At 44.5% G+C, this 27,087-nt stretch overlaps 2 protein-coding genes across 2 annotated transcripts in view; both read left to right on the top strand.

Moving 5' to 3' along the window:
* The window catches only part of LOC306892482 (uncharacterized protein), a 38,683-nt gene extending 17,801 nt beyond the window's left edge, over positions 1–20,882 (top strand). The window contains exons 2-13 of the mRNA XM_079453610.1: positions 1,200–1,397; positions 1,800–3,536; positions 5,660–5,826; positions 8,618–8,783; positions 9,219–9,353; positions 10,900–11,024; positions 11,208–11,929; positions 12,123–12,263; positions 13,804–14,021; positions 15,243–15,409; positions 15,833–16,006; positions 20,789–20,882. Of these exons, the coding sequence (XP_079309736.1) occupies positions 1,200–1,397; positions 1,800–3,536; positions 5,660–5,826; positions 8,618–8,783; positions 9,219–9,353; positions 10,900–11,024; positions 11,208–11,929; positions 12,123–12,263; positions 13,804–14,021; positions 15,243–15,409; positions 15,833–16,006; positions 20,789–20,807 (3,969 nt within the window). The 3' untranslated portion in view covers positions 20,808–20,882. The remainder of the gene's footprint in view (positions 1–1,199; positions 1,398–1,799; positions 3,537–5,659; positions 5,827–8,617; positions 8,784–9,218; positions 9,354–10,899; positions 11,025–11,207; positions 11,930–12,122; positions 12,264–13,803; positions 14,022–15,242; positions 15,410–15,832; positions 16,007–20,788) is intronic.
* LOC306891685 (NACHT, LRR and PYD domains-containing protein 3-like) overlaps positions 1–27,087 on the top strand; it is a 153,803-nt gene that overhangs the window by 55,206 nt on the left and 71,510 nt on the right. The window lies entirely within an intron of this gene.

Below are 27,087 nucleotides of genomic sequence, written 5' to 3'. Positions count from 1 at the left end.
GTCCGGTGGTCCCAAGTCCGGCCCAGGCGTCCACTCCTGCGCCAAGTCCTGCCCAGGCGTCCACTCCTGCGCCAAGTCCTGCACCCAGTCCTGCCCTGCCGGCCTTCCAGCCGGCGTCAAGTCCTGCATCCAGTCCTGCCCTGCCGGCCTTCCAGCCGGCGTCAAGTCCTGCACCCAGTCCTGCCCTGCCGGCCTTCCAGCCGGCGTCAAGTCCTGCACCCAGTCCTGCCCTGCCGGCCTTCCAGCCGGCGTCAAGTCCTGCACCCAGTCCTGCCCTGCCGGCCTTCCAGCCGGCGGCTCAGCCGGCCTTCCAGCCTGCGGCTCAGCCGGCCTTCAAGCCGGGAACAAGAACAGTTCCCCCGAGGACTTCTCCCATCAAGTCCCCAGGGATTCCACTCTCGCGAGCGCCCCCGGGAACTAGGACTGTCCCACCCTATCCCTACCCTCTTTGACACCCTCCCGTGAACTTTGTTGTTGAAATTTGTCACAAGCATTGATTAAAACAATGATGACAATAATCACATGAAAAAAACGACTTAAATTCTGGACCTTTGGCAGTGAGGGGGGGGTTCGTTCGAACCAGCCGAACCCCCCCTGCCTACAGGCTTGGACTCCTAATCTGTTACATTCACAACGCCTCCCTCTCCACACAAGCGTTAATATGTAAATATTAATTAGGGATATTTTACAATATTTTGCTTTGATTAACAAGACTTTATTTTACATTCATTTTATTTACATAAAATGTGTTCATTCACAGTTTATTCTGAAATGTAGATGCTCTTCTTCAAATGAGGCTTTAAACTGATTTTACCCCAAAATAAGTTTCTAAGGCCAAAATCAAAGCTGTATGTTTAAGGGGCGTTTCATGAGATTCTTTTACTGTCAGTCGTATTGCAGCTTTACACAGATTACTGTTATTATTACTGATGATTCTGAAACATGTTTAGATGTTTAGTTTCAAACTGATTCATTGTAGTAAGAAGTCACGATCATATTGATTTGAAATAGATCTCAGTGTGTTATCAATGCTGATGTGTATTTGATGCTTTGTGAATCGTTTGAAGGCAAAATATGAATTAAAGAAAATATGATTTTGTTTGTGTAGTTTTGATGTGTGTTTATAGTGTTGAAATGTGTTATAGGTTTCATGAAATGGGGTTCAGGCAAAATCATGTGTGTTTGAACAATGTTTTCAGGAGCTTGAGCACAAACTCATCTCTCTGATGAAGAAAGAGCTGAAGATCTTCAAGAGTCTACTGAGTCCAGATTACCCATCATGCTCTGAGAGAGAAGAGGAGGATGATGAAGATCAGATCAGAGTCAGAGAGATGTTTCTGAAGATCACACTGAACGTCCTGAGGAAGATGAAGCAGACAGACCTCGCTGACAAACTACAGACCAGTAAGAGCTCTCAGTCATGTGACTATGACATCACTTTACCTTCAGATGAACAGACACAGTGTCTGTATTTACTGATGATTATTAGTGAAAATACATTTACAGTTAATACATCAACACAATAGAACCATGAAACTTTTTGTGTTCATCTAATGTCATGATCATCAAAATCTTAAAACACTCTTAAGGTCAAATATAATAACAAATTAGGCAAAAACATTCATTTGGTTTAATAAGCATAGAGAGCTTTACTATATTAAAATGATATTAAATAAGAAAAATAAATATGTTTGTTTTTACATTGTACATACTGTAGAATTAAGGATTTTCCTAATTGTATACATGTCTTTTATTAACATTGTCTTTGTTTATCAGAATTTGCCCGAGTTTACATGAAGAAACACAAATCCAGACTAAAAGAGAAATTCCAGAGAATGAATGAAGGAATCTCAAGTCAAGGAAGCTCAACACTTGTGAATGAGATCTACACAGAGCTGTACATCACAGAGGGAGGGAGTGAAGACATCAATAATGAACATGAGGTGAGACAGATTGAGACGGCATCCAGAAGATCAGAGACACAAGAAACACAAATCAAATGTAATGACATCTTTAAAGTCTCACCTGAACTAAACAAACCCATCAGAAGTGTGCTGACTAAAGGAGTCGCTGGAATTGGAAAAACAGTCTCTGTGCAGAAGTTCATTCTGGATTGGGCTGAAGAAAAAACAAATCAAGATCTTCACTTCATATTTCCACTTCCTTTCAGAGAACTGAATCTGATCAAACAGACAAATATCAGTCTGATGGATCTTCTTCATCAGTTCTTCACAGATACAACAGAACTGAGATCGACAGACTTTGATGATTATAAAGTTGTGTTTATCTTTGATGGTCTGGATGAGTGTCGTCTTCCTCTAGATTTCTCAAAGAATCCGAGTTTGTTTGATGTCAGAGAATCAGCGTCAGTGGATGTGCTGCTGACAAACCTCATCAAGGGGAATCTGCTTCCTTCTGCTCTGATCTGGATCACCTCTCGACCAGCAGCAGCCAATCAGATTCCTCCTGAGTGTGTTGATCTGATCACAGATGTACGAGGATTCAATGACCCTCAGAAGGACGAGTATTTCAGGAAGAGAATCAATGATGAGAGTCTGGCCAACAGAATCATCACACACATGAAATCATCCAGAAGTCTGTACATCATGTGTCACATCCCAGTCTTCTGCTGGATTTCAGCCACTGTTCTCCAGAGAATGTTGAGTGAAGCAGAGAGTCCAGCACAGATACCCAAGACTCTCACTCACATGTTCACACACTTCCTGATGTTTCAGATCAAACTGAAGAGTCAGAAGTATGATGGGAAATGTGAGGTAGATCTTCAGCAGGCTAGAAAGAGCCTTGAGTCTCTGGGAAAACTGGCTTTTCAACAGCTGGAGAAAGGGAACCTGATCTTCTATGAGGAGGATCTGAGAGAGTGTGACATTGATGTCAGAGAAGCGTCAGTGTACTCAGGAGTTTGTACTCAGATCTTCAGAGAGGAGTTTGGACTGAACCTGGGGAAGGTGTTCAGCTTTGTGCATCTGAGCGTTCAGGAGTTTCTCGCTGCTTTATTCAAGTTTCTGTCATTTCTTCAGCAGACATCAAGACCCTTCAGCAGATTGAGATCAAACATGAGTGATTTACTGAAGAGTGAAGTGGACAAGGCCTTACAGGGTGAGAACGGACACCTGGATCTTTATCTCAGATTTCTTCTGGGTCTCTCACTGGAGTCCAGTCAGACAATCTTACGAGATCTGATGACACAGACAGGAAGAAGCTCTGACAGTAAACAGGAAATAGTCGAGTACATTAAGATGAAGATCAGAGAGAATCTCTCTCCAGAGAAATCCATCAATCTGTTTCACTGTCTGAATGAACTCAATGATCATTCTCTAGTGCAGGAAGTACAAACATATGTGAACAGAGGAGATGAGTCTAGTCTTACTGGAGTCCGTCTCTCTCCTGCTCAGTGGTCGGCTCTGGTGTTTGTGTTACTGAACTCAGAAGAGAAGCTGGATGAGTTTAATCTGAGGAAATATGATCGATCAGATGAATGTCTTCTGAGGCTTCTGCCAGTGATCAAAGCATCCAGAACAGCTGAGTGAGTCATTTAACTGCAGTTTCACCTGAACATCTAACAGTCCACATTACTGTAGTTAATGTCCTACAGAGACACAATAAAACATGATGGAATTGTTCACTGCATCTATAGAGTGAGAGCTGCTCTCTTGTGGCTTTTTCTGATTTTGATTCATTTGTTTTTTATTTATAAATGTCTGTCAGGGTTCAGTTCTTGCAGTGATTCTCAATCAGGTGCAGATGTTGCTTCAGCTCTTGTGCAGATGATTCTCATTGTTCAAACATTATCTCTTGATGTGTTTAAATCTTCACTGTTATCCTGTTATTTCTCTTTCAGTCTGAGTCGCTGTAATCTGACAGAGAAAAGTTGTTCATCACTGGCGTCAGTTCTCAGATCAAACTCCTCAAGTCTGACAGAACTGAACCTGAATCACAATAAACTGAAGGATTCAGGAGTGAAGCTGCTCTCTGATGGACTGAAGAATACAAACTGTAAACTGAAGACATTACAGTAAGAAAATCCTTAAAGCAATAAATTTAAACATGTGTATATATTATGTAAATGGAGGTCTTCATAAGTTAAACCTGGTTATTCTCGTCTGTCTCGTCCGGCGCGAGAGCCGTGACAGAATAACCGACCGCAAATATGGATTACATCAACATCTCTCCAGTGGACGAGCTCGTGGGTCTTCTTCAAGACGGATGGCCACTGGAGAGGTACGTGGAGAAATTCTTTGGGGTGTGTTACCGGGTGGGTTGGGACGATCCTACTTGCCTAATCGTGTGTTTTTGACCGGTCTGGACGACGACATGCTCGCCGCCGTTCTGTTCTCGTACGCGGACGGCCTTCCCCTGGAGGAGTTGATTAATCAGGTTCTCCCGGGGGAGGAATCAGTGGACCACGTTGGGGAGCTGGACGGTGGCTTGAGCGGCTGCGTCCGGTTCCGGTCATCCGCGTGGGGGTCGGTCTGACTCACTCTGGGACCGCGCCCCACTCCTCCACGAAGTCCCGTCGGCACCAGCCACATCGGCGGGCATTACAGCGTAGACAGCGCGAGCACGCATCCGGGATTCCGCCGCAGCGGAATATGGAAGGCCAAGAGGGAAAAAATCTCCGGCCTTCCCGGGCACAGCTACCGGTTCTGTTCACACCAGAATCACTCCGGGAGTTTGATCCCCTCTGGTGTCCCGTGCCAGCGCCCCGAAGCACTCCCGTGCCTGTGCCCCGAAGCACTCCCGAGCCAGCACCCCGAAGCACTCCCGTGCCTGCGCCCCGAAGCACTCCCGAGCCTGCGCCCGAAGTACTCCCGTGCCTGCGCCCCGATGCACTCCCGTGCCAGCGCCCCGATGCACTCCCCGTGCCAGCGCCCCAATGCACTCCCGTGCCAGCGCCCCGAGGCACACCCGTGCCAGCGCCCTGATGCACTCCCGTGCCAGCGCCCCGAAGCACTCCCGTGCCTGCGCCCCGATGCACTCCCGTGCCTCCCCAGAACCCTTTACCTGATCCCGAGCCTCAACAGGCATCTGTACCGGATCCCGAGCCTCACCAGGCCTCCGTACCGGTCTCTCCTTGGGACGGAGCTCTCTCCAGCGCCTCCAGAGCCCAAGGAACCCCAGGGGCCAACTCAAATGTTTTTTGGGGGTGTGCACATTGCCAGATCCAGAGCCCGAACCCAAGTCAAAGCCTCCGGACCCTCAGCCCGAACCCAAGCCTCCGGACCCACAGCCCGAGCCCAAGCCAGGGGAAGCCAGCTGAGAGACTCCCTGTCCCGTCCTAGCTTGTATGTCCCGCACGAGTCTCTCAGGTTGTCGGACAACCCTGTTCCTGTTGACCATTTCCCTGTCGTGTGTTTGGATTTATTATTTAGATCATCCTGGAACTAGTTTGTTTTGCCCCCTCGAGGGAAGTTTTATGTTTAAGTCTTTATTTTCAACTGCTGCCTGTGTTTGGGTTCTGCTTTCCGCAAATACTGACACTGTTGATTTAGATTCATACATATTAATTCATGCTATTATTGTAGCTATTTAAAATAATTTAATTTATTACTTGTATCTTGTAAAAAGGGACATAATTTGATACATTGCTGAATAATAATTGATTAATATATGAAATAATTCTTCTCTCTTCAGTCTGTGTGACTGCAGTATTGGATCTGAAGGTTGTGTTGCTCTGACTTCAGCTCTGAGATCAAACCCCTCACATCTGACACAACTGGATCTGAGCAGAAATAAACCAGAAGATTCAGGAGTGAAGCTGCTATCTGATCTACTGAAGGATCCACACTGTCAACTACAGACACTCCTGTGAGTTATTGATCAAATTATCATTTAGTTTATAAACTCACTTTTGTAAATAATCACAAGTGACTGTCGAGAATTTTTTTGTTTATGTTTTGCTGTTTCACTCTTGTTCGTGTGTAAATTTGATGTAGTTGACAGTGGCGGCGTTTCAACAAAATCTCGGTTATGGCAAAATTTCCTCCGGCCAAACAACAGCGATATTTTAAAGTAACGTCACCATAAATGAAACCACATCATATCTAAACAAATCGTTCACAAGAAACCAAAACACTGAATGAATGCATGAACATGCACAGAGACTTACAGATAACAAACACAAACCCTCATATCCATTAAAATGTGTTTTTAAAGCTCTAACTCTGCAGCAAAAGGGCGACTCCAACAAATATCTACTAAAGCATCTGTCATTTATACTGTGTGACAATCACTTCAAACCCACAGCCACATTTGGCAGACGCTTTTATCCAAAGAGACTTACATTTCATTATACTATAATTTTTTTTTTCCAAGTATGTTCAATCCCCTGGGATCAAACCCACAGCCTTGGCATTATTGCCATGCTCTAACCACTGAATTTTTTTAATAGTTTCTTCCTTTTTGTTGAAAATAAATGTCTGCATGATTTAATATGTGATGTGAAAATCTAGACAAGTCAAAGGTGGATTGGAACCTGCGTCAGTAAACTGTTAAAATGATCAATCACATGTCTTAGTCTCCACACCATTGAAGCTGACGGTCAATGAATGTTGTTTTACATTGTAATATACACACGCTTCTGACGGCCATACAAGTAATATACAGCAGTCTAAAATATGAAGATGATCTTTAATGAGCATCATTATACACACTTTGTTTCACTGTTTTGTCTGAATGCTGTAGGGCAAGTGTCTTGCATTCAAGTTGCTAGAGGTCCGGTCTTCATATTTTCTTCAAACAATAATCCAGACAATGTTTTCTGAAAATTTATAAATATTTAATAAATTAAGCCCCCTTGTGTGTATATATACGATCTTTCATCAGGCCATTTATTTAATATTTTGATTTCCACAGTATGTATCTATGTATTGTAGGTTCTATGGCGAGGGGAACGTCCTCTTAATAGAAGTCTGATAGTTGATATCTGTCAATATAAAACTACTGACAACATTCAAACAACAAATGTAATGTAACTATTAAAATGCTCTCATCATAAACAGAAAACTAATTGACTTACTAAATAAGCCTTTCAATGCCCTTCATACCAGAACTACTTCTGTCTTTAAATCATTCACAATTAGATTGTCATGATTCTGCCTTCTCTTGTCTTGATTTTCTAGTTTAGTGGCAGAATAATGACAGACCCAAGGGGTTTATGTGGAGAGAGACGTTTTATTGTCAATCAGAACTTAATATGCGTTCTCTCCAGTCTCGTCATTGGCCCCGTCCCTCTTGTTCCTAGTATAGCTTTCCTCCTTTTTCTCATTACCCACACCTGCCCATCGTTATTTCCTTTGTTAGTCTCCCTATTTAATGCCCTCTTGTCTATTGTCTTGTGCTCGTTTGTTGTACTTGTTTCCTGCTCTAAGTTCCCTTGTTCATATGTCCAGTTTTCCGGTTTGTAGTATCTGTTGCCTCGCTCGTGTTCTAGTACCTTCTTAGATGTTCATCCTTCCTTTGTTTAAGATGTTGTGTCATGTCAGTACTTAGTTTGTTTTTGCCCCCCTTGTGGGAAATGTTTGTTTTCAGTTTTGTATCCTAGTTCTGTTAGTGTTTTCCCCCATCATGGGTGTTTGTTTTGTTGCTGTTTATATATTAAATATTTGTTAACCCCTTCACTGCTGCCTGCACTTGGGTTCTTACACCACGGTCACCCCTTGTTCACGACAGAACGAACGAGCCTGCTCCGAACCCAGCAGGCAAAATGGAGGCAAGGCGAGTGACCCCAGGCTCATCGCCTCTTCTGTTTACGACAGGGTCACTCAGACTTATCGGCGCGGATCACTTCTTTGAGACGACAGGAGAGATGGTCCACAATGAGCAGGAACAGATGGTCCTGTTCAATGGCGGCCTCAACCAACCACTAGCACGGTGAAAGATGCAGATGCTGAGACCGCTGGGCTTCACGGACCTGATCAGGTATGCCATGAATCGGCCGGAGCCCAGGGTCTCAGTCCAGCCCAGTTCCCCCCCCCCCCCCCCGCTGGCCACCATCCCTGAGGGCCGTACCCTGCAAATCGGGGTTATGGGCATCGCCACGGCCTCCACTCCATCACCTTCAGCCTCCCCACCCTCAATTAGCCTTAATGGCAAGCGGGGAAGGTGAGAATCCTGGGGGTCCTCGTCAGAGGCCTTCAACCCGGGGACAGCCATGCCCTTCACCTCCTTCCTCCAGCCGACCACCGGATGGGTGGCTCGGCTGAAGAAGAGGAGGCAACGGAGGGGGGTGCAGGGTCAAGCCCAGCCGGTGCTGCAGCCTATGTCCAGTCCAGTGCAGCAGCCGGCAATTGCCATGTCCATTGCCGTGTCCATTGCCGTGACCAGTCCCATGTGCAGTCCGGTGCAGCAACCGGCGTCCAGTCCTGCCCAGGTGCCGGCGTCCTGCCCAGGTGCAGGTGTCCTGCCCAGGTGCCGGCGTCCTGCCCTGCCCAGCCGCAGGCGTCCTGTCAAGTGTCCAGCCCTGCCCAGCAACAAAACAAACACCCACGATGGGCGAAAACACTTACAGAACTAGGATACAAAACTGAAAACAAACACTTCCCACAAGGGGGTCTTACTAACATTGTGACTCACTGTTATCTTGTAATTTCTCTTTCAGTCTGAGTCGCTGTAATCTGACAGAGAAAAGTTGTTCATCACTGGCGTCAGTTCTCAGATCAAACTCCTCAAGTCTGACAGAACTGAACCTGAGTGACAATAATCTGAAGGATTCAGGAGCGAAGATGCTCTCTGATGGACTGAAGAATACAAACTGTAAACTGAAGACATTACAGTAAGAAAATCCTTAAAGCAATAAAGTAAAACATGTGTATGTATTATGTAAATGGAGGTCTTTATAAGTTTATCAGAATCATTTTTATATGTAAGAGACTCAACAGTGACTGTCAGTCAATGACTCTCTGTTGATTCAGATTCATATTATCACCAAACTGAGATCATTTTAATAACTAACTTAAATATATTAAACTATTCATGATATTATTGTATAATGACAGTGATTTACAATCATTTAATTTATTACTTATATCATGCAAAAAGGGACATAATTTGATACATGGATGAATAATAATTAATATTTTTTTATTATTTCATATATTATTCAAAGTATAATTAACGTTAATTAAATAATTGTCTAAATGTTATTGTCATTATTTCATTTATTTTCTTCTCTCTTCAGTCTGTCGTTCTGCAGTATTGGATCTGAAGGTTGTGTTGCTCTGACTTCAGCTCTGAGATCAAACCCCTCACATCTGACACAACTGGATCTGAGCTTTAATAATCCAGAAGATTCAGGAGTGAAGCTGCTCTCTGATCTACTGAAGGATCCACACTGTCAACTACACAAACTACTGTGAGTTACTGATCAAATTATCATTTTGTTTATAAATTCACTTTTTTTAATAATCACAAGTGACTGTCGAGTATTTTTGCTGTTTATGTTTTGCTGTTTCACTCTTGTTCTTGTCTACATTTGATGTAGTCGACAGTGGAGGCGTTTCACCAAAGCCTCGTCTCACCTCGACACAGTGCAGTTTATTGTTATTAAGCAGCGGCGAGGTTGAAGCTAAATCTCTGACATCCAGATAATCCAAAAAGATGCGCAGATATTTAGTGCAATGAACTGCGACTGCGCAACACTGGCACATGGAGAACAGTTTTAATTATTCACAGTTAACGTGACAAATATTATTCATCTTTCAATATTTATACATCTGACTTGTGCAGATGAGATTGTTATGTGACTGTTAAAATAAAAAATAATTGCCAATTTATTGCCATTTGTCGACATTAAAGACCTCACTACTACCCCTTACACAGTAAGCTATGTATCTATGTATTGTAGGTTCTGTGGCGAGGGGAATGTCCTCTTAATAGAAGTCTGATAGTTGATATCTGTCAATATAAAACTACTGACAACATTCAAACAACAAATGTAATGTAACTATTGAAATGCTCTCATCATAAACAGAAAACTAATTTACTTACTAGATAAGCCTTTCAATTCCCTTCATACCAGAACTGTTTTCTACATAAAATCATCCTACAGAATATTCTGTGAAAATATAACAATATCTTCAATATTAACTGAATAATGTCATTTTAAAGATTGAAATCTCAGTGAAATTAATATTTGATGCTTGTTATAATAAGTTAGATTTTGAGACTTTTGTTTGGGTTTTCACAGGGTCACGAATGTTTACATGCTGATCAATAATGCTAATGCTCAATATAGATAAAAAGGTTGTGGTTCATAAAATATCACAAATCTGGTGGAAAGGTTGGAGACTTTTAGCAAACAGTAAACAGACTGACAGATACAAATCCTTTAAAGTTGCTGTATTTAGTTTATTGTTGTGAGTCTATTGACCTGCTATGCGTGTCTGCACTACTGTTGTTAACATGAACATGTGTCTGCTGCTCTTCATGCGGCGTTAGGGTGGCCATACGTCCGGATTTTAAGCCCCCTGTCCTGCGTCCAGCACAGCCTCAATCCGGACACTCATTTGTCCTCCTTTTCGAAGTTAAAAAACGCGCTCTAAATGTCAGTATTCTGGATTCCTCACTCAGTGTTCCCTTACATTTGAGCTACAGCCTTCAGACAGAGCCAGGATTGCATATGTCATCACTCTTCTTTCGGGTAAGGCCCTCGCCTGGGCAACGGCTGTCTGGAAAGCCAAGAGCCCCTTCTGCTCAACTTATTCTGCATTTGAAGAGGAATTCAAACGGGTCTTTGATCATCCCATCAGTGGCCGTGAGGCGTCTAAACGATTGCTGTCCCTCCAGCAAGGTAGTCGTACTGCTGCAGAATATGCCATCCATTTTCGCACTATTGCATCCGGGAGTGGTTGGAATGATGAGTCTCTCATGGTGTGCTTCCAGAATGGTCTTTCTGAGACGCTCAAGGATGACCTTGCAACACGAGAGCGTACCCGTGTTCTCGAGATCCTCATTGACATGGCAATCCGACTGGATAATCGTCTGAGGGAGAGGAATTTGAGTCACCAGTTTGTTTTCACACCCCATATCAGTTTAGACCCCACCAAGAATTCACCTCCGTCCCAAGGATTTCCTGAACCGATGCAATTGGGTGGTATTCGGGTCTCCCCATTCAGAACGTGACCGCCGCATGAGGGAGCGCTGTTGCCTATACTGTGGACTGCCTGGACATTTCCGTTCTTCCTGCCCAGAGCTCTCAGGAAACGCTCGTTCCCGTACAGGCAAGGAAGGACTGTGACGGGAAGTACTCTCACCGCCCCGCCTTCCAATTCAGGATTGATTCTCCACATCACACTTTCTTGGGGAAATCAGATACATCAACTTAAAGCCTTGGTGGATTCAGGTGCAGCCGGGAACTTTATGGATTTGTCTCCTGCAAGGAATCTCCAGATCCCAACTGACTCACTCGAATCTCCTCTAACAGTTACCGCACTGGATGGGAGACCTCTGGGCCCCGGGAAGGTAACCCTTCAAACCGTTCCTCTTCACCTCTCTATTTGTCAACACCAGGAACAGCTGTATTTTCATCTGATACAATCCCCAGAGTTTCCTGTGATTCTCGGCCACCCCTGGCTTCTTCACCAAAACCCCCATCTTGACTGGTCCACTGGCGCTATCCTCAGTTGGGGTCCCACTTGTCATGTCACCTGTTTGAACCCAAGTTCCCCTGACCCTACTCTCGAGACTCAAGAATCCCTAGACCTATCTCAGATCCCCACACAGTACCACAACCTCAAGGCAGTTTTCAGTAAAAAGAAAGCCACCTCTTTACCACCACACTGTCCTTATGACTGTGCCATTGAGCTGCTTCCAGGTACCTGTCCCCCCAGAGGCCGCATCTTCTCCTTATCGTCTCCCGAGCGTGCAGCTATGGACAAATACATTGAGGAAGCCCTCCCTGCATGTGACCCAAGTACAATTTCTGGGATTTATCATAAACCCAGGCCATATTCAAATGGATCCCCAGAAGGTTCAAGCAGTCACAGATTGGCCCACTCCTGTGTCTGTGAAGGAGGTGCAGCGATTTCTTGGCTTTGCCAACTTTTACCGCAAATTTATTTTGAAATTCAGCTCTGTGGTGGCTCCCCTTTCTGCTCTCACTAAAGGGAATAATGCTGGGTTTTGCTGGAGTCCTGAAGCAGAGCTGGCATTTAATCAACTCAAACACCGCTTTACTTTAGCTCCCATACTCACTCTCCCAGACCCAGATAAACTCTTTGTTGTGGAGGTGGACGCTTCGGATGTGGGTGTTGGAGCAGTGCTTTCCCAGAGGGGGGAGGATAATAGACTTCGTCCGTGTGCATTCCTTTCACACCGTCTTACACCAACAGAAAGGAATTACCAGTGGGAGACCGTGAGTTACTGGCTGTTAAACTAGCGCTCGAAGAATGGAGACATTGGCTTGAGGGGGCCAAACACCCATTCCAAGTACTCACTGACCACAAAAATCTAGAGTACATTCAGCAGGCCAAACGACTCAACCCTCGTCAGGCACGCTGGTCTCTATTCTTCAACCAGTTTCAATTCATTTTATCCTACCGCCCTGGATCCAAGAATCTCAAACCTGATGCTCTTTCTCGAGTATACTCACGCAGCAACCAAGAAGATTATCCAAAGTTCCAAGATAGTGGCCCCCATAAGATGGGAACTTGAGAATACAGTGAGACAAGCCCAGGCCCGGGAACCAGACCCAGGAGGTGGGCCAGCCAACCGCTTGTTCGTCCCTAAAACTGTTCGCTCGCAGGTTCTCCAGTGGGGTCATGTCTCTAGTCTGACCTGTCATCCAGGCACTACTCGCACCCTTGAATTTCTCCAGAGACGGTTTTGGTGGCCGACCATCTAGGAGGATACAAAGACCTTTGTAAGTGCCTGTTCCACATGCAGTCAAGGGAAGGTCTCTCATCGTTTACCTCAGGGGTTGCTCCACCCTCTCTCTATACCTCGAAGACCCTGGTCACACCTCTCCATGGATTTTATTACCGGACTCTCGCCATCCCAAGGTAACACCACCATTATGGTCGTTGTGGACAGATTTTCTAAGGCTGGCAGATTCATTCCCTTGCCCAAATTGCCCACTGCTAAAGAGACTGCGGAGTTGGTAATTAATCATGTTTTTCGAGTTTTTGGCATCCCACAGGACATTGTGTCTGATCGAGGACCTCAGTTTTCCTCTCGATTCTGGCGGGCATTCTGTCAACTTTTGGGGGCAACTGTGAGCCTATCTTCTGGATTCCACCCTGAGTCCAATGGCCAAACAGATAGGTTAAACCAGGATCTGGAGACTACACTGAGGTGCATGGCTGCCAATAACGAATCCTCATGGTCCTCTTTCATTATGTGGGCAGAATATGCCCACAACACTCTACACTCCTCAGCGACAGGCATGTCTCCCTTCGAATGCAAATTTTGTTATGCCCCTCCACTCTTCCCAGACCAAGAAATCGAAGAAGGAGTTCCCTCAGCTCTGCAGTTCACCCAACGCTGTCGTCTGACTTGGAGGAAGGCCCGACACAAGCTTCTTAGAGTCTCTGAGCAGTACCAGTGACAGGCTAAGCGTAGACGCAGACCTGCCCCCACCCTGCGTTCCGGACAGAGAGTTTGGCTCTCCACAAAGAACCTTCCCTTACGTGTAGAGTCCCGCAAACTCTCCCAGCGATTCATCGGGCCTTTCAAAGTTGCAAGGAAAGTTAACCCTGTTACTTACCGGTTATACTTGCCTAGGTCCTTAACCCACATTTCATGTCTCCCTTCTAAAACCTGTGTTGTCTTCTCGTTTTGCTCCAGTAGGTAAACCTCCCCCTCCTCCTCGCATCATTGGAGGCCAACCAGCTTACACAGTCCACAGAGTACTAGATTCCTGTCGGGTGCGAGGATCACTTCAGTATCTTGTGGACTGGGAAGGCTATGGCCCAGAGGAGCGCTCCAGGGTTCCTGCCAGAGATATCTTGGACCCCAAGTTAGTTTGGGACTTCCATGCTCATAAACCCGATCATCCTGGAAGGAACGTCAGGAGCTGTTCCTAGAGGAGGTGGTCCTGTCAGTGTTTTGCATGATTTGGCCTCTAGTGGTCCTCATGGTGCAATTACGTCATGCTTATTCGAATTGTAATTGGTGTTATCGGGTTCACATGTGTCTTGTGCTAATGTGTGTATTTAGGTCTCTCTGTCTCTTGGCCTCTTTGCTTGGTGTTTGGTAGTTCTCAGCCGGTTACTCAAGCAAGTCATCTCTAACTCAGAGATATTTAATTTCCTGTAGCCTTTGGATTATTCCTGTTTTATTTTTGTGGACTATTCCTGTTTTATTTTTGTGGACTGTCCTCCTCTAGAGTTTGTGCTTAATGTTTTTGGAAACCTTTTGAAATTTTTGTGAAAAGCTCTGTTGGACTGGTTGTGTTCCTGAGGATTACTTTTTGATAATGTTTTGCTCCAGCTGTGAATTGAGGTGCTTGTACTTTTATTAAACCTAGTCCTGCATCTCATCTGCCTCTGAGTGCGTCTTACTGTTGGGTTCACCATTTTCAGTGGCTCAAGTATTGAGAGTCTGACTTTCATGCCAGAGACCCGAGTTCTAGTCCTGGCCTTGATCTCCGGTCAAACAAATGATTGGCTGAAAAGGTGTCAAATAAATAACTGATATATAATTGGTTAAAAACGTAAACAAGCCTCCACGACTTGGAGTTGGAGTCCACGTGCTGGCTACGTCACATCATAACATTAACATCCCGAAACGTCAGACATCATTTTATCCGGAATGGACAAAAGACCACGAATTCATATAAAAAAGCAGTAGAGATGCTTTCCATGGATTTAGTACACTATGTCGATGTGAAGTAGACGTTAGTATTAAAGGGAAAGCCGCCATTGACTGACATGCCAGCACTGAAAAACATAAAGGTGTTTTTTTTTTTTTGCCGGAGAGAAGCAGCACACATGGATCAGATAGGGTTCACCTCTGACCCCGCTGTCTGCACTTGGGATCTCTGTCCTTGTTCCCTCAACACGCTCCTGACATCTTGATGCTTCATACGATATCCTGAAAAATAGAAATGAGATTAGAAGTGATCATTAAAGATCCATCTGTTAATGCTTTGCCTGTTATTCATCTCTGTGGCAAGTGCAGCGTTTATTCAAATCAGAAAGATCCATCATGCAGTCAGAAAACAGTCATAAGTGTCTTACTAACATTGTGACTCACTGTTATCTTGTTATTTCTCTTTCAGTCTGAGTGACTGTAATCTGACAGAGAAAAGTTGTTCATCACTGGCGTCAGTTCTCAGATCAAACTCCTCAAGTCTGACAGAACTGAACCTGAGTCTCAATAATCTGCAGGATTCAGGAGTGAAGCTGCTCTCTGATGGACTGAAGAATACAAACTGTAAACTGAAGACACTAAAGTAAGAAAATCCTTAAAGCAATAAAGTTAAACATGTGTATGTATTATGTAAATGGAGGTCTTCATAAGTTTATCAGAATCATCTTTATATGTAAGAGACTCAACAGTGACTGTCAGTCAATGACTCTCTGTTGATTCAGATTCATACAGAATTATCACCAAACTGAGATCATTTTATTAACTAACTTGAATATATTAAACTATTCATGATATTATTGTAAACTGACAGTGATTTACAATCATTTAATGTATTACTTTTATCTTTTAAAAAGGGACATAATTTGAAACATTGATGAATAATAATTGAATAATATATGAATAATAAAAATATATTAAAGTATAATTAACTATATAAAATAATTGTGCTATTAATGATTGTCTAAATGTTATTGTCATTATTTCATTTTTTTTCTTCTCTCTTCAGTCTGTCTGACTGCAGTATTGGATCTGAAGGTTGTGTTGCTCTGACTTCAGCTCTGAGATCAAACCCCTCACATCTGACACAACTGGATCTGAGCAGAAATAATCCAGACGATTCAGGAGTGAAGCTACTCTCTGATCTACTGAAGGATCCACACTGTCAACTAGAGACACTACTGTGAGTTATTTATTAATTTTAAACCATTATATTTCTATAAACTATTAACACGCTATATAATATTAAACACAATAAACTGTAGGACAACCTTTTCAGTTTGCTCAACTTTGGGGTTTGCATATCTCAGTTGTGAAGTCACATGTATTTCAACACACACACACAAACATAAACACAGTGTTTAATGAATCCAACTTTCAAATGAATCTGAGTAGCCTACATGTCTGAGTTACTCAACTAAGAAGATAAAGTCCACCCAACCTTACTTTCTTCTGCAAAACGTCTCCGATTACTTTCAAAACCTCTGTTCCCTGAGAAGCTTTTTCACTTTTCCTGAAGTCTTATAGGATAACGCCAGTAAAAAAACTGGCCAACTGTCGCAAGACATGCAACAGTATGCAAATACTGACGAATCTAGACAGTATAAATACAGTGCATGTGACGACAATTCCTCAGAATCTACGAGAGAACGGCCGCATGGTGATGAGTGGCGAACACGGCGATCTACGCAATGTCTCTTTCCCGCTTCTCAGGGAACCGAGGTTTCGAGAGCAGTCACTTCGACATTCCGGAGAACCGCATATGGAACAGTAGTACAATCCCGCCGTGAGAGCTAGCAAAAACAGCCAGACAACTGGGTTAAACACACAGAGTATGGGGAGCATACAATTCAACCATTCGCGAGGTCGCCCCAAGTGTTAACAGCTGATTGGCTGAAACCGGCCTATGAACTGCTAGATCACTGAACACGGCAATGAACTGCTAGATCGGGCTCCTGGAAAATTTGCATATCCAAACCCAACGAATGCAGCGGGCTGCGCTGAATATGGCGGAACCATGGTTGATTCGGCCAAAACGGAGCGACAAGAATCGCCGACGCCGTCTCCTCTCTGATTTTTCACAGCACTAGGGGTAAAATCCACTAGGAAACGCGTAAAGCCGAACGTGCGGCCACCGCACTCCCCATGGGGGAGTGGATCAGTGATAAATACAACGGGCAGTGCGCGTTCTCGCTTGTCGCGAATATATCCACTTCTGCCTTCCCGAAGCGTTCCCAAATTAACAGCACTGAGTCGGGATGAAGCCTCCATTCCCCGTGCGGAAGACCCTCCCTCGAGAGCATGTCCGCTCCGCGGTTCAGATGACTGGGGATATGCGCTGATCTGAGTATATGCCGATCTGCCCACAGTAGGAGACCTGCAGCCTGTTTGAAAAGAGCTCCGGAATGGAACCCTCCCTGGCGATTTATGTACGAAACCACGGACATGTTGTCGGTGCGAATCAAAACATGTTTCTGCTCCAGCCTCGACTGGAAAGTATGAAGACACCGCCTCTAGCTCCAAGTGATTTATGTGCCGTTTTCTTACAGACTGTGACCAAAGGCCGGATGCCGGCATTCCCTCGCACACTGCGCCCCATCCCGAGGACGACGCATCCGTCGTAATGACTGTGCGTCTCGTCACCAGCCCCAGGGGAACTCCCCGACTGAACGTGTTCGGGTCGCGCCATGGACTCTGGGCACCGAGGCAGCTAAGTGTAACCGGGTCTCGCAACCGACCCGAGGACCATGCTTTCCATGGAACCTGAGCCTTCAGCCAGAACTGTAGTGGTCGCATGTGCAGAAGACCTAGGTGGCAGACCGCCGACGCCATGAGACCCAAAAGCCTCTGGAACTCCCTCAGGGGAACAGACTGGCCCGGCCAGAGCAAATGTAGAGCTGAAGAGATGGACTCCGTCCGCTCTGGAGAGAAGCGAGCGCGCATCTCCACTGAGTCGAAACATACCCCTAGATACGTTATAGACTGACTCGGTGTGAGCTTGCTCTTCTGCATGTTCACGCGCAGCCCCAGGGATGTTAAGTGACAAAGCAGCATCTGCGTGTAACCGATTAGCGTCTTCCGAGAGTGAGCTAAAATCAGCCAATCGTCCAGATAATTCAGCCAATCGTCCAGATAATTCCCCTCTGAGAGGGGAAAGCGCCGCGTCCATGCACATCGAGAATGTGTGCGGAGCTAATGCCAGTCCGAACGGGAGGACAGCAAATTGGTACGCTGAACCCTCAAATGCGAATTGCAGGAACCTTCGGTGGCGCTTGGCTATCTGAACATGAAAGTACACATCCTTCAGATCTACGGATACAAACAAGTCCCCGGGATGCACTTGTGCCAGGATCTGTTTTAGAGTTGTCATTCTGAACGCTCGATTGTGAAGCACTCGGTTGACGGGTCTCAAGTCCAGGATCGGACGGAAGCGACGGAAGCACACCACTGAAATGCAGGGAGTACCCGTGTTCTATCACGTTAAGTAGCCAAAGAGAGATGCCTGGAATGGCCTTCCACGCGTCCAGAAACAGACATAAAGGTCGAATCTGCTCGGGGGTTACCGTCAGCGGACTGTTTAGGGGAGCACGCTGGCCCAGCGAGGCTAAATGCACTGGCAGGAATATGGCTCGCACGTGAGAATCCAGCGGTCTCTCGTCCACGGGAGCGTCCGTGTACGAGGGAAGGCTGGTTATAGCTGGAACTAACTGCGGCTTCGCGCTGCACCGTGGCAGAGCAAGGGACCCAGCATTGGGTGGGTGAGGGGGAAAGAGCTCCTCTTGTGAAAAAGTATGTGTTTTTATTGCATTCACACAAACAACACTTACAACGTTGCAATAATCGCCCGCAACCGCGGTGGAAAACTGATGCAAACAGCAGCGTATGGGGGCCGCCGGCACGCTCACAGACTCACTCCTCTTCCTAGGTCCTTGGCAGCTGATGACGCTCCGCCATCGTGGCGCGGACCTCTCTTCGGCCCGAACCTCTTCTTAGCTGGGCCCGACCATTGTTTAGGCCGGACGTCCGGCTCGCGACCTCGACTAGCCAGCGCGGGAGTCGCATTCTGCTTGGCAGGTCTCTGCGAGGAGTGAGTCGCGGATGAAGAGCGGCCTCCAGGAGACGGTTGATAAGAGCGTGGAGGAAGCACGTGACTCATGGCCTTGGCGCACTTTTGCGCCTCACCAAAACGCTCTACTACCGACTCCACGACGTCACCAAAAAGGCCGGAAGGAGTGATCGGTGCGTTGAGAAAGGATCTTACGATCAGCGTCTTTTGGATCCGCCAACGTAAGCCACAGATGTAACCCCATAGACCTGCCGATAGCTTGTGCGGTGATCTTTGTAGCCATCAGAGCGAAGTCGGTCGCCACCATCAGATTCCTTGTGGCGTCCGCCTCGAGGCTGCCGCTATACAGCGACTGAAGGATCTTAGCCTTGAACACCTGCAGCACCGCCATTGCGTGCAAAGCAGAGGCGGCTTCGCCTGCGGACGCGTAGGCCTTAACGGCGAGATGGGCGGTAAATCTGCACGGTTTCGAGGGCAGACCTGGGTCCGAGCCCAACGAGGTGGTGGAAGGGCACAAATGAGTGGCGAGGGTCTCCTAGATGGGTGGCATGCGCACGTAACTGTGGGCCTCAGCCACGACCACGGCCGGCGAACATGGCCGGCGTAGCAGCTTGAACGCGCGCCAACTGAGGTGCAGACCATGATTTCACCACATGCTCATGGACATCTGGGAAAAACGGCGCACTCCTCTTCGACGTGGTCTGGCGGCGGCTCGCCTGAAAGTACCCGGAGTCGAGCCTACTTTTTGCCGGCTCCTCAGGTGAATCCCAGGTGATGTCGAGCACGATTACGGCTTTCTCCTTACAAACTCCTCGTGGAGGTACGAGGGCTCTCATCGACGTAGAGGACTGGGGAATAGAGGACCTCGTGGCGGCGGTGAGCCTCGACCCTATGAGTCCACGAGTGATGTTCCTGCGAGTCCTCAAGACACGTACCGGCAGGTCCGTACAGTGCGCGCAATTAGACTCACAGAATGCATCCTCCGCATGAGTAAGGCAGGCAATGCAGTGCTTGTGAGTATCCTGCAAAGATGACAATATGAAGCCATAGGATGCGGTGAAAGATATATCTAGTTGCGTCTTTAACAATGGCAGCGTGAAAAAGAAGATTCTGAGGAATTGTCGTCACAGGCACTGTATTTATACTGTCTAGATTTGTCAGTATTTGCATACTGTTGCATGTCTTGCAACAATTGGCCAGTTTTTTTACTGGCGTTATCCTATAAGACTTCAGGGAAAGTGAAGAAGAGGAGGAGTTTCATATGCGGTTCTCCGCAATGTCGAAGTGACCGCTCTCGAAAGGGAACACCGTTGGTAGCCATAAACTTCTATTGTATGGATACAAAACCAATGACAAGACAATGAGGACAAATGTTTTATCAAAATATCTTCTTTTGCGAGAAGAAAGTCATACAGGTTTGGAATGACACAAGGTGTAAATAATTCTTTTTGGGGACCAGTTGTTATAAACCTGAATACATTTCTTTGTTGTGCTGAACACAAATAAACACGAGAGTTTGTAACTCAGCTGTCGTGGGTCACCATTGACTCCCATAGTAGTCTTTTCATTTTTGGGTGAACTGTTCCTTTAAGTATCCACTGAACAAAATAATCTTTATTAGACACATTTTAGGACTAGTCTTATTCAGTATAAACAAAAATACATATTTATTGCGAGACATTTTGAAGTAGATTTATTTACAGTGGACAAGTGACAGAAATGTTTTGTACTCACACTTGTGTTAATGTCGGTGTGGCTGCACTTCTTGTATTGTGTTCTCTCTCTCAGATTAATTTAATATGATTTGTAAGTATAAAGTCATTGTGACATGATGTTGATAATGACTGAGATGAGTGAATATTAATATCATATCTGATGTTTCTCCTCAATGTTTTACAGTATTGAGCCTCGACTGTAACAATCACATGAAGAGTGAAAGGATTCCCTTCATTCAGTAAAGATCATCTGAACCTTTTTCTTTCAGAAGACTGTGACATCACCGGTGACAGCTGTGAATCGCTAAAAAGTGTCTTATTTATAATTATTTCCAAAACAATATAATGACTTTCTCCACATGCGAGGGAGTGTTAGTGATGATGAATATCATCACTTACAGGAGAAGCAATTTAGCAGCAGAAGCGTACAGAATTGTGTAAGTGTATTTACATTGTGTCTTGTTTAGTTTTAGTACTGTATTAAACTGAGAAATCGCTTTGTATTTACTTCCGCTCTGTCACGTGGTGAAACAGCGTGTAGTATCGTTCCTTCGTTCGTTCTTGGGCTAGTTTAATTGGTTTGCTTTGTTTGCGCGTGTCATCTGAGGGCGGGGCCTGTTGAAGTAAAGTAATTAGACAGGTATTTAAAAGGCCCTCATCGCGTGAAGACCGACGAGAGTAAAGACATCGACTCTACCTGCGCGCGACTCCACCGAGCGGGGACACCGACAGGGCACTGGAGTATTGCACTTCTTTTGTACCTATTTTGTTTTGTGTTAACACTTGCACTTTTTGTCTTACTTGTTTGCACTAATACTTAATCCTTTATTGTTATCTTTAATAATTCTCCCTATTTTCTTTCTGCTTATCTTAAATATGTGTTTTAAAATCCTTTCTGTTATCACAACACGTAATCATCTGCCGCATGCCGAAGGCGACGCAATGCTAATAATCTTCACAATGTATCACTGCTAGCAACTGCCCCTTCTACTTTCCCAATAGGATTGTGGAACTGCCAATCTGCTGTGAACAAAGCTGATTTCATTACAGCTTTTGTTAAACATTCTGGTCTTTCCATCGTAGGTTACAGAAACATGGATCAAACCCGCTGCCCTCTCCCATAACCACACTTTCTCCCACAGCCCTCGCATCACAGGAAGGGGTGGAGGCACCGGTCTACTCATCCCCAAAGACAGTTAACACCCATGTGTGACAAAACCTTCTCTGCTCTTCTCTGTCCGCCTGCTCCCGCACCTTCATCGGAGTTAACAGCTGCTGATTTTGCATCGTTCTTCGTAAAGAAAACTACTGCCATCAGCAGCCAGTTCTCTACGCTACCACCTGTCGAACCCGCCCACATCCCTGACACGTGTGTGCTCCCCGCCTTTTCTCCTCTTTCTAAAGCTGATGTCTCCAAGGTCATTGGTTCCAACCACCCTACCTCCTGCCCACTGGATCCCATCCCCACCCATCTCCTCCAGGCCGTCTCTGCAACGGTTGTGCCTGCTCTGACCCACATCATCAACTCTTCGCTCACCACTGGGACATTTCCCACAGCGTTCAAAGAGGCCCGCATAACACCGCTTCTAAAGAAACCCACCCTGGACCCTACACTGCTAGAAAACTACAGGTCTGTCTCCCTTCTTCCCTTCATCGCCAAAGCCCTGGAGCGAGTTGTGTTCAACCAGCTCTCCTCCTTTTTCATGCAAAACAACCTCCTGGACAGCAATCAGTCTGGTTTCAAGACCGGTCATTCCACAGAGACTGCACTGCTCTCAGTCATCGAAGCCCTGAGACTGGCAAAAGCATCATCCATGTCATCTGTGCTCATGTCATCTGTCTGCTGCTTTTGACACTGTGAATCATCACATCCTCCTGGCTTCTCTCAGTGCTATGGGTGTCTCTGGAATGACGTTGCAATGGTTTGAGTCCTACCTCTCGGGTAGGTCATTCAGAGTATCCTGGAGAGATGAGGTCTCCGCGTCCCAACAGCTCAACACGGGGGTGCCACAGGGCTCAGTGCTTCGACCCCTACTCTTCTCCATTAACAAGACATCCCTCGGCTCGGTAATTCAGAAGCATGGCTTCTCATATCACTGCTATGCCGACGACACACAACTCTACTTGTCATTTCAACCGGACGATCCGACGGTCGCTGCTCACATCGCGGCATGCCTGAGTGACATCTCGCTTTGGATGAAGGATCATCACCTGCAGCTAAACCTTGCAAAAACGGAACTGCTTGTGATCCCAGCCAACCCAAAGATTCACCACAACCTTGCCATTCAACTAGGCTCATCATTGATTACGCCGTCCAGCACAGCCAGAAACCTGGGAGTGGTAATCGATGATCGGCTTAACCTCACAAGTCATGTTGTCAGCACCACCCGGTCCTGTAGATTCATCCTCTACAACATTAGGAAAATTAGACCTTTCCTATCGGAGCACTCTACGCAAGTCCTAGTCCAGGCTCTTGTCCTGTCCAAACTGGATTGTTGCAATGCGCTTCTGACTGGACTTCCTACTTGCACAATCAAACCTCTCCAGATGATCCAGAATGCGGCGGCAAGAGTGGTCTTCAATGAACCGAAGAGAGCGCATGTAACTCTGCTCTTCATCAGGTTACACTGGCTCCCTGTTGCCGCCCGCATAAAGTTCAAAGCTATGCTCCTGGCCTAAAAGACCAACAGATTAGATTAGATTAGATTAGATTAGATTAGATTAGATTAGATTAGATTAGATTAGATTAGATTAGATTAGATTAGATTAGATTCAACTTTATTGTCATTACACATATACAAGTACAGTGTAACGAAATGTAGTTTAGGTCTAACCAGAAGTGCAGTTAGCAAGTGCAGGATATACAGTTAAAATAAATACAGAATACAATGAGAGAATATAATACAGTGGGCATGGACTATAAAAATACTTTAGATTAGATTAGATTAGATTCAACTTTATTGTCATTACACATATACAAGTACAGTGTAAGGAAATGTAGTTTAGGTCTAACCAGAAGTGCAGTTAGCAAGTGCAGGATATACAGTTAAAATAAATACAGAATACAATATGAGAGAATATTATACAGTGGGCATGGACTATAAAAATATTTTGCAGTAGGTGTGTTCTATGAAAATATGACAGTAGGTATGTACTATGAACAATATATACACATGGCTATATACTATGAACATTAATGTACAGGTGGATATGAACAGATAATAATTTAGACTAAAATAGTGCAAGTGACTTAGGTATGCATAAGTTATTGACATTCGCTATTAAAGTTGCAGTGCAATAGGTGAGTTAATGCAGTTGTTGAAGTTAATGCAGTTATTAAAGTTACGGTGCAGTAGATTAGTTAATGCAGTTATTGAAGTTACAGTGCAATAGATGAGTAGATGCAGTTAATAGAATTATAGTGCAGTAGATAGGTTAGTGCAGTTATGAAAGTGGTCCATTAGTGCAAATGAGCATTCAGTATAGTATTTCTGGTGTGCAAGTGAGCAGTATAGAGTGCAAATGATGCTGTGTGTGTGTAAACAGCAGATACATGAAGTACTACACCAGGTCCACACCATCGTATCTCCACTCGCTAATGCAGATCTATGTTCCTGCCAGATCACTGCAGTCTGCAAAGGAACAACGACTAGTGGTACCATCCCAAAAAGCAAAAAAGTCACTCTTGCGTACCTTCTCTGGATCTGTTCCACATTGGTGGAATGATCTACCAGCTGCTACAAGATCAGCAGACTCGGTTGCCATCTTTAAAAAACACCTGAAACGCATCTCTTCCGTCAACACGCCGCTGATTGATTTTTCCTAATTCTCTTCCCTTTCCTTCTTTAAAAAAAAAAAAACACTTACTAACCTCACTATTCTTAGCTTTGTATACTGTGCTAGGCTTTAGTGGACTAGTTTGATGCACTTATGTATTTTGTTGCCTATGTTTTTATAATTGCTTCCAATGTTTCCTCATCTGTAAGTCGCTTTGGATAGAAACGTCTGCTAAATGACTAAATGTAAATGTACATGTAAATGAATATTGATGTGTTTACCACCTGGAGAGATAAACACCAAACACCTATAATGAGCATCAAGGTGAAATATTCTGAAGCAACTAGAACAAAGAATGTGATCAAACTTCATATGTTTTATTGGTCATTTCTTTATCAAATGGTTCAGACTATGATCAACATAAGCACACAGTTACACATCATATGTCTGTCATGTGTTCTGTCTTTAACATGAACTGATTTAATAAGCTCAGAGATTCAGTGATGCAGAAACTTTCCTGAAAGAAAACTGTAAATAACTGTTAACATATAATGTGCAAAGTATTGAGCAATAATATAAATATGAATACTAACAAAGCCCACGAATAAGAAAAACACTTTATTGGTGGTGTGGAATGATCTTTATATCTATATAGTCTTTATATTGTGATTTGTTTTCAGAAATATATTACTAACAGTGACGGCTGAGAGTATATGTTCTTTTTTTTACAAATACACGTTTGGTTGTCACTGTTACCAAATAAAAGTATAAACACTTTACACTTTTATATGATGTCTTACACATATGTTTGATCAGTAATGTCGAGTTGATTCTGATGCTATGAGAACAAGATCCAGCGGGAGGAGCGTCAAGATGGCGCTGTGACAGGTTTTGTAAGCTGAGAAACAAATCGGGTAATTCTCACAAATGAAAACACAAATACCATTATGTTGTCTACTACTATCGTTATGTTGCTTATTGTGGTCGATTTAGATTAAATATTGACGTTCGAGTAGCGCAACAATTGATCCATCATCAGTTTCGCTGCACAATTCAGAAAATGTCGTTGACACCTGGAAGTGAACTTTCTTTGAGTAATGTGCATGAGAATATCATCCGAATTCTCTCTGAGAAAATCAACGAGTGATCCGATCAGATTGAAATCATGGTTAGGCTAAAGAAAACTCTTCCAACATTGAAGCTTTGGGCAAATCTCTTGCCTCAGTGCACGATGATGTAATGGTTCTGCAGAAAGAAAACGAAATGCTAGCAAGTGCAAATGCTCTCCTGGAAAAAAAGGAAACGGAATGAACATCAAAATTCAGGATCAGGAGTTACAGCTGCAGATGGCGCCTGCATTTGTATGTCGGAGCAAACTAAGGAAACGTGAAAATGAGAGCCATGGAACTATGCAAAGCGGTGGTTTCGGACACAGACAGACGGGTGGTAGCAGATGGTCTGGATGTGGCACATCGTCTGGGCCGCTTTAAAACTTCGGCTGATGGAAGAGGAGTGAAACCAAGACCGGTGACCATGAGGTTCATTTCCCGTACCGCCAGAGATTTTATATGGATAAACTAAAAAAACAATGAATATCTGACCACCAAGGGACTAAGGTTTAAGGACTTGACTGCGGTCGACAGAGAAGCACGGAATCGCCTTTGGCCGGTTGTGCTGAGAGCAAGAATGAAGGCAATAATCCAAACTTCACCGGAGCAAGAGCTTTCATCGATGGGAGAGAGATTCATTCTGAAGAAGATAACTGAACATAGGCTTGATCGACTTGTTGCAGTCTGCAATTGGCTGTATTGTATATGATAGTTGATCTTTGTGTGAGAAAGAAGAAAAACTGAAGAAAAGAAGAAATGTGCTTTTGAGATCTACATCTGATGGTTAAACTGGATGCACTTGAAGTTATTTTTTCTTTTCTCAATGTTTGCAACTGTTTAAATTCTTGGGTATCATTTGTGAGAATCCCATTATGTGAAAGTTTAAAGTTTATACTTTTATTACTCTTGTGTTTCTTTATTAAAATTGTTCTAACGCATTTATGTCTTTCTTTCCAAAGTTATGTGGGGCGGAGATTTCAATACTGTGTTGAATGAAACCATTGATAGATGGCCTCCTAAAACTAGCCCAGACCCTTCTAGTGAACTGGATAATGTCTGTTTAAGGGTCTTATAGATGTGTGGCGATGTCAGAATCCAGACAGGGAAGAATATACATGAGGACTCATCTCTTCATTCTCATATTGATTATTGACTTGTGTCTAATGATTTAACTAATAATGTTCAATGTATTGACAGAACCTTGCATAGTGACGGATCATAAAGGTGTCGTGATTGTGGATGAAGAACCCAATTACAGGCAGCGTTGGTGAAGGGGTTAACACACAGACTTTAATTAACAAGAACAAAAACACCCTCGATGGGGGAAAACACTAACAAAACTAAGATACAAAATTGAAACCAAATACTTCCCACAAAGGGGGCAAACATAAACAACTAGGAATAACAAAGACCTAGGGTATCTACATACAAAGACCAGTACACATGACCGGGGACCATGGCAGGAGACAAGTAGGCTACAGCACACAGGTACAACGAACGAGCACAAGACAATAGACAAGAGGGCATTTTATAGGGAGACTAACAAAGGAGATAACAATGGGCAGGTGTGGGTACTGAAACACTCAGGGAAGGTTAA

This window comes from Barbatula barbatula, assembly GCF_947034865.1.
Source record: "Barbatula barbatula genome assembly, chromosome: 3".
NCBI classification, from domain to species: Eukaryota; Metazoa; Chordata; class Actinopteri; order Cypriniformes; family Nemacheilidae; genus Barbatula; species Barbatula barbatula.
This window is presented reverse-complemented; position numbering and strand designations above follow the sequence as displayed.